Raw genomic sequence first — 7,615 nt, forward strand, 5'->3', positions numbered from 1 at the left:
CACTATTGCAGGAGGATAAGCAATGGTTTTTAAAACATGTTTTTCACTGATCTATGGCTTGGGAAATGTCTGACTACAGGTTGCATGATGTTGGGACTATATTCAGGGGATGTATCACTACTTACTCGCTTTCCGTTTATGTATATTCTTCCTCAAGTATCCACTTTTAGTTAACTGCTAAGAACACAATACTAGGCTAGATGGATCTTTAGTTTTACCTAAGATGTCTGCTCCTATGCTTATAATAGTAAGTTGGCAAAATTATAAGAATTGTAATAGCTTTCTAATGGATTCAGTTTAAAAGCTTTACTAGCGGGGCCAACTGTTGTGAAGTTTCTGGGACACTATGAAAGCTTGTAGCAGAACATAATACTGTAAATCTTTATGCTGCAAGCCAATGGCTGTCGCTTGATCTGCGTATACTTATCTTGAAATTCTCTGTTGGTTCTCGTCAGAATTTAACTATTTTAATGTCAAAAAGTAAGAGTCTGTAGATTTACTGAAACTTGCTGGGTGTTGAAGCCATGTTCTAAACTGTGTCACCACTAGTTAGACTCTAGGGCAATTCTTTGTGCAAAAAGTAATGGAACCATTTTCTTTGGTAAAAATGTCACATTTGTAACTACTGACCTGTAATGGTTGACCAGCAAGATAAGCTTTACAACACAATAGAAGCATCTACTTTTAAAAACAAACAAACAAAAAAACCCCAAGCCAAAATCCTTGCAGTTTCTAGGCTTGATGCATTCTTTGATAAGACTTAAGAAAACTCAAAAGTATTTAAAGGGTCTTATTGAAATACTTTATGATACCTACTGGTGAAGTCCCATGTTCTTTGCAGAATAACAGCTTCTAAAATAGCAGAGTAATGTTTTTTGTTCAATTCCATAGGTTATTCCAAAGTTTATATCTTTGTTGCAACAGAACAGAAAATGGTATGTAATTTGCTTTTTTGTTTGTGGTTTTTGTGCTATAAACCTGTAATTACAGTTATAAGTGGCATAGTTTGTGAAATTATAATTTCATAACTAAGTTATGAGTTGCTTATTTTAGCAGTAGGATTTCCTTAAACTAAGGGATTGTTTGCATGTCAGCTACTTAAGATACTTCCAGGTAATGGCAAACTGCTTAAAACACAGTCTAACAAACCAAATCCTTCTATTTAAGGATAACAAAATTGTCTTGCTTTTTCCTGGTTTTAAGCTGTATTCATGGGTCTGGACTTCAAAGAAGGAATTTTCTTTATGCAACTGATGTGGTAGAAGCATTCCTTATTGTCCTGAAGGAGGGGAAGCCAGGTGAAATTTATAACATTGGAACTAACTTTGAGATGTCCATTGCCCAGCTTGCAAAGGAGTTAATCCATTTAGTGAGTAAACAGTTATGATGCTTTTCTTTACCAGTCATTGCTTATATGAACAATTCTACCTTAAACCTTTTGTAGCTCTGAGAGAGCTTAGGCTTGTGCTGGGTCCTAGAAGATAGCTGTAGCAGAACTATGTAAGTTTGCAGTACAGGCTATTGTGCGTTGCACTGCTGCATCAGTTAGCCTGACAGGGACACCACTGGCATAATGATTAAATGCCATTTGGTAGTTTTGTGGGTTTTTTTGGGTTTTTTTGTTTTTTTTTTCATGCTGGCTGCTTCAGTTTTGGTCTGGGAATGGGGCACTATTAAAATCTACCAATTTGATTATGAATGGTTAGGCAGTGCTCAGGTGAAGGAGAAGTATTGGAATTGTTCTAGATAGTTTTGATAATTTCAATAGTTTGAAAACTCTTTTTAGACAAAAGAGAATTTCTGGGTTGTGTTTTTTATTGTTTGTGGGGTTTTTTTTTGTTTGTTTTAACAGACTTAGATCTTGTTAAATCTACTTTTAAATGTATATTAAGACAGTGCAAGATGTGTGGGGGTGATTTTTGGTTTTCCTCTTGACAGATAAAGGAGACCAGTTCGGAATCTGAAATAGAGCGCTGGATGGATTATGTCAAAGACAGGTAAGAAAATAGCGAAGCACACACAGGATAGCCTTATTCTAGTGGTTGCTGGGTCTCTTGCCAAATAGTTTTTTGTGAAAGTGTTTCTGCTGTCTAGGAGGGAAAACTTCTGAGGGAGTAAGAGCTGTTTTGCGTTCTTAATTTTTTTTTTTCTGGTGGATTTGACACCTATGATCCATATCGAACACTATAGAAAAACAGGATTTTCACTTACTATTTTGATCAGAGTCAGAGTGTATGTCTTGAAGGGGAATGTATAATGCTGACCTATCTATTTCCAAACTTTCTTTAGCCTTCTCACTACTGAAGTCTGCTCTGGGAAAAGGACAGGTTTTACACAGTAGCTAAACCCTTTCTTAAGGGTAGTTTAGATAGTTTATTCAGCATCACTTGAAAGATGAATCCCATTGTCTCTCATTTAGCTTTAGTATTTTGGTGTTAATGTGACTAGTTCAGACTTAGATGTGCTTTATAGGTAAGACCCACTCTCCACAGGCAGAAATATGCACCTGCGGAGTGTAGTTAATTTTAGATTCAAATCTTAAACTGAAACTGCTATCTCAAAAGTAGATGTAAAACTCTGAGGTGCCAAAGTTAGAGCAGCAGCAAAAATGGATAGCTTTTATAAACAGGCTTTTGCTGTTTGTTTCTGTCCTTAATTTTAGGTTTGGTTTGGCTCTGTTCTTTTATCTCCATTTTTTTTCTGCAGCAGCAATGAGTCTCTGCTTACTTTAGATATCACTCTTTCTCCAGAGTGATTAGAAATGATGTATCTGCTGACAGCAGTTAAGTAGTATTATGGCCTTTAGAATTCTCACTCTCTGTTCACATTTGGATTGTTATCATGTCGACTGAAGTGTCTTTAAATGTACTAATTTTTGTTTTTAAAAGGTAGTGTTCTTCAGAATCCTATCTGATTGTATCGCAGGACTTTGAACAAATTGCCTTTGGCTCACATGATGTGAGTGTTCAGTAGGGCTTGTAACTCAGATTGAGATGTTTCTTCATGTGTATTGGGCCCTGTCCACTAATGTTGAAACATAAATGGGCTTGGGAAAACTAACCACTTAGGAATATGTATTTTGAAGAATGTTGAGGCCTTATAAAAGATTCTTAAGATACCTAACTAACGATTATTTAATTCCATAATGAGAGGCTTTTAAAGGTCATGGGGGTTACTTGCCATGGAAAAATTAATTCTGCTTCTGCTTGAGATTTAGCATGTTTTAATAACGGTGATAAGTAGCTGGCTTCTGTCCGCATGTATATCTTAACTATTCGGTATGCTAGTGCCAGTAATGCAGGAATGCTAGACTAGACTACCTAACTGCCAGATGGTGGAATTGAAAATTTGTGCCATGCTTAAATGTAGGGAATCTCTTTCTGTTTTGAAACTTGCAGCCTGGGATTTTACATATTCAGTATTACTAAGTTTGTGTCGCTAATGAAGCACTGTAATGACAATACTTGGAAGTCCATATATTTCAGATCTGAGGTATGTAAAAATTTGTGGGCTTTCAGGATGAAAAACGTGAATGCTGATATTGGAAAACACTGGTTTGCATAGTGCCTGTGTAAAGAGTTGCAAATGCACAATTGCATTGGCAGCGATTTGAGTTTTGCATTCATTTTTGTGCCAATAAGTTATTAATTCATATTTATTCTAGTCAACTCCAAGTAGTTGACTGTACAAACTGAATTGTATTGTTGCAGTTGCACTCAACTGCCATGTATTTTTAAAGGCAGTATAATCTGTTCATGCTGATAGGGATTTTCAAAATTGAAACATACCTACTGTTGGTTTGAAGACAATGTGAGGTACTGCATCTCTAATCAATGAAAAAGTCTAAACAAATTGTTTCCATGTGCATTTTATACTTCATCAGACCTACCAATGACCTGAGATACCCAATGAATTCAGAAAAAATGCACAACTTAGGATGGAAACCTAAAGTGCCTTGGAAAGAAGGAATAAAGAAAACAAGTAGGACTGATGCCTTTTACACTAACTAATTTAGAAGTGATGGGAGGAGGGAAGGGGGGGGAAATGGGTATATAGGTTGGTTAATGAGAAGCTAAAGAGAATGAATTTAACACTTTAATTTTACGTAAAATTGGCTGCTTTTTAAGTAGTGCATTTACCTTATTAAAAAAAGTTAATCACAATAAAATAGCGTCAGGTACTAGATTTAATTACTTTTTAATGCTAGAATAAGTCTTGCATAAAGAATTTATAAAATCTAGTTTAGATTTTTTTTAAATATAGGTTAAAATTTTGCATAATGAACTGCTAGTATCTTGTTAGTCTTATGATAGCTGTGGAATATTTAAATTTCCCTGTTATCTCTGGTCAAGTTGTCTCATCAACATTCTCTTCATACTAGTCGAATGGTACAAAGAAAACTTTCACAACTGGAAGAATTCGGAGAAAGCTTTGGAGCCCTTTCCTGTGAGAGAGCCATTTGCACATCTCAGTGGCCCATAGAGTGGTGGAGCATCTGAAGGATTTTATTCTACCTCATACAGTCTTTTCTTCAATCAAGTGGCCACACTGAACTCTTACTGTATTCAAGATACATGAACCATGATGAATACAGAACTACAGTATGGCACAGCTTTGGAAGGGTTTCAGCACTTTATATATATAAAGTTGAACCTGTTAATGTCAGCTTTTGGTGCAATACTATATTCTCACTAGGTATTGATTTTAAAGAACTGTACGGGGTGAGGAATATTTATAATGCTATAAATTAGTGTAACTGAAGTCAAATCTGCCTTATTAATTAAGAATAAATAATTGCAATTACAGCGTTTGGGACTTGCGGTGAAATCTCTTTTAGTTCTGGAATCGTTTATCTGTGTTAGTTTGTTTTTACAGTGTAATATGTTATTTTTGTCACTTTAAAGAGTTGGTTTTATTTTTAACCTAGGGGAAAAATGCTATATTTTCTTAAGAGTATGAATCAGTTGATAAAAGCTAGATACGACACCCATGTGGTTCAGTCTTTTCCTCTGCTGGTGTAGTATCACCTTCTGCAGATGACTGATTGAACTGTTACCTATTCTATAACTTTAAATGCCTTTTTTTAAGGGGGGAAGGTGTCGAAAAGTAGCAGGTGTTCTTGCTGAGATCTCCAGAAGCATTTTCTTACACTTCGCTCTATTTTAGATGTCATCTTTTTACTGTATTACTGTCTCTTACATTTCCTTAACTGTAATTGTAACAAACTTGAAATACTGTAACACAATTAATATTCCAGTGATGTTCTTTCCCATGATACGAAGGCTGTTTATGGAGAAAAATTTTAAACACTTGTGAATTGTGGGCTGTCAGACCTTATTCAATGCAGTGTTTCACTTTTTTTTGGTGACAAACATCTTAAAGATGAAACATTGTTTGAGTTTTAATGTGAAGTTTGGGAGGAAACTTCAATTCTAGAAATATGTCAATCTTTTTCAAAGTTGATTTAGTAATAAAAGTTACAGTGTGACTTGTTTCTCTTGATTAAGTAAACACGCTGAAAAGGTAGATAGTGGGGTTGTTTTTATATTTCTTAGTTTTTCCTGTATCCTGAAAAAATTATCTTCGCTTTTTTAGTTTTGAGATGGCAAGACATAGAAGGGAGAACTCTTCCTGGCTTTATCGCTTCAGCTTCTTTACTTGGCGCAGTCCCAGACCCTGCTGTTGCCCCTGGGTGGAGCTGCAGAAGCTTGGGACGCTATGGTGTGCTCAGAAATTGCTGTGACTTCTGAAGTCTCTCAGAAGTTGGGAGTTAACTCTCAAAATGCAAGTATGTGCAGAAGTCCTTTCCTTGCATTTCCCCCTAAGTGCAGGAAGAACAGACCATGGGGCATCTGCCTTAGCTTTGCCCCTGCTAGAGTTTCGGTAGTAACTGAACACAAAATTTAATGGTGCTGACCCAGATAGCCTACAGGTAGTGCTGCGGTTGGAGCCACAATGCTCCCAGCTTCATCACGCCTCCTGTGTGTTGTACGGTGCGGTTGGTAAAATGACACTTTTGGCTTGCAAGAGTCATCCTGAAAGAAGGCTAAACAGTAAGCAGCTGGGCTTACCTTAGCACCAGGTGTGTGTTCCAAAGTCTAGGAATGTGTTACTGAAGGTGAGTTTTCTGTGACTTGTGTGATGATAATACTATGAGAGAATTGTGCTGCATTTACATTTTTTGGGTTTTTTTGATACTTGATTTGGTAGCCAAAACCTCCATTTAGGAAGGATAGAAGTTATGGGACTTAGTATGTACTAGTCTATTAGAATACTTGGCTTACCAGGGACTTAAACTTCTACTGATGAACCACTTAAATTTCATTATCAAACACACATTGCTGGTAACATTCAAGTATTTTCTTAATTTTTATATTTTCTTGAGATACAGCTTCCTTACTGTTTTGCATTTTACAAAAGTCAATACCAGAAATAGCTGAAGTACTGCAAAGATCTGTTTTAGCTGTATTTAAGCTTACTGTGGCAGCTGCTCTGGGTGAGTTGCATGAAGGTATGCATCTTTCACATCTGCTTGTACTGGAATACTGGTTATGTGATGTGCCTTTAACTTTAGGAATAGGGATTATAGATTATTAAATTATTATTTTTAACTTTACACCTAGGTACAGTGTCTTTGGAACATCAAAAATCCATTACCTTGTTATAGTCTTACCAGATCAGAAATACACAGAAGGAAGCAGTCATGTGCGATTGGCTTATTGAATGGATCTTTTGAAAGTTGTTTTGAATGTTTAGATGCTGAAGATGCAAGCTTTGACATTCATGTGGCTGTCCAAACAAGTGATATTACTGGGAGTGGATTGTTGAAAAGGTTCTATTAATTTTTAGTGGGAGCTGTTCTAGTTTATTTCAATGTTTTTGAAGATTTAATCCTTCCAAGTGTTTGAGATTTTTGGCTCAGTGTTCTTTTATTTTTATGTATGTGTATATGTAAATAAATATATAGATACACATTTAAAAAATATGTATTAAAAAAATTAATCTAGGAGGGTTTTGCTTTGGGCTGCTTTGCTGTAGGTCAGGTTGCCTTAGGTGAGTGCTCTGGTGGGAGCATTCCTTTCACAGGGAAAAGTCTTGCTGCTGTTAAAGAAAACAGCTTATGTTGCATTAACCTTCTGGCTTCTGTAGGAAGAAAAGGACAAAGGATTAACTAGTGACCTGTTAGTGTGGAGAAGTGTAATGCTTTTAGTTTTTATTTCTCACTGTTTTTACTTGGAGGATATGAAGAAGCATTTGTGCAGAAGGCAAAACTACTGATGTAAAATCCTCTGAACACACCAATCTTTAAGCGATCTTTCCACTTCTCTGAAGGTTTGTGTCTCAGAAATTGAGGTTATGCCAATAAGAAAACAGAGTAAATGCGTACATCACTTAAATCGCTAAAGCTTTCTAAAGGGGAAGGGCTGGCCTTTGGTGAAGGGTTTCTATCCAGATGAGAGGCTCACACTCGGGGAAATTATTTGGGGATAGCTGTCAGTTCTACATCTCTTTTTGGGGTTACAGTTGTGGGTTTGATAGATCTTCAGGAAGCAGCTGCTGAAATCCCTTGTGCATTGGGGAAAAGGGTGAGGGGATCGAGTGCTCCCTCAGTAAG

General features: G+C 36.4%; 1 protein-coding gene across 1 annotated transcript in view; it reads left to right on the forward strand.

Moving 5' to 3' along the window:
- TGDS (TDP-glucose 4,6-dehydratase) overlaps positions 1-4,598 on the forward strand; it is a gene marked incomplete at its 5' end in the record, with an annotated part of 13,705 nt that extends 9,107 nt beyond the window's left edge. The window contains 5 exons of the mRNA XM_010285716.1: positions 892-935; positions 1,204-1,369; positions 1,939-1,997; positions 3,884-3,981; positions 4,382-4,598. Coding sequence (XP_010284018.1) covers positions 892-935; positions 1,204-1,369; positions 1,939-1,997; positions 3,884-3,981; positions 4,382-4,482 — 468 coding nt within the window. The remainder of the gene's footprint in view (positions 1-891; positions 936-1,203; positions 1,370-1,938; positions 1,998-3,883; positions 3,982-4,381) is intronic.
- Positions 4,599-7,615: the final 3,017 nt, after the last annotated feature.

Source organism: Phaethon lepturus, unplaced genomic scaffold, assembly GCF_000687285.1.
Source record: "Phaethon lepturus isolate BGI_N335 unplaced genomic scaffold, ASM68728v1 scaffold50224, whole genome shotgun sequence".
NCBI classification, from domain to species: Eukaryota; Metazoa; Chordata; class Aves; order Phaethontiformes; family Phaethontidae; genus Phaethon; species Phaethon lepturus.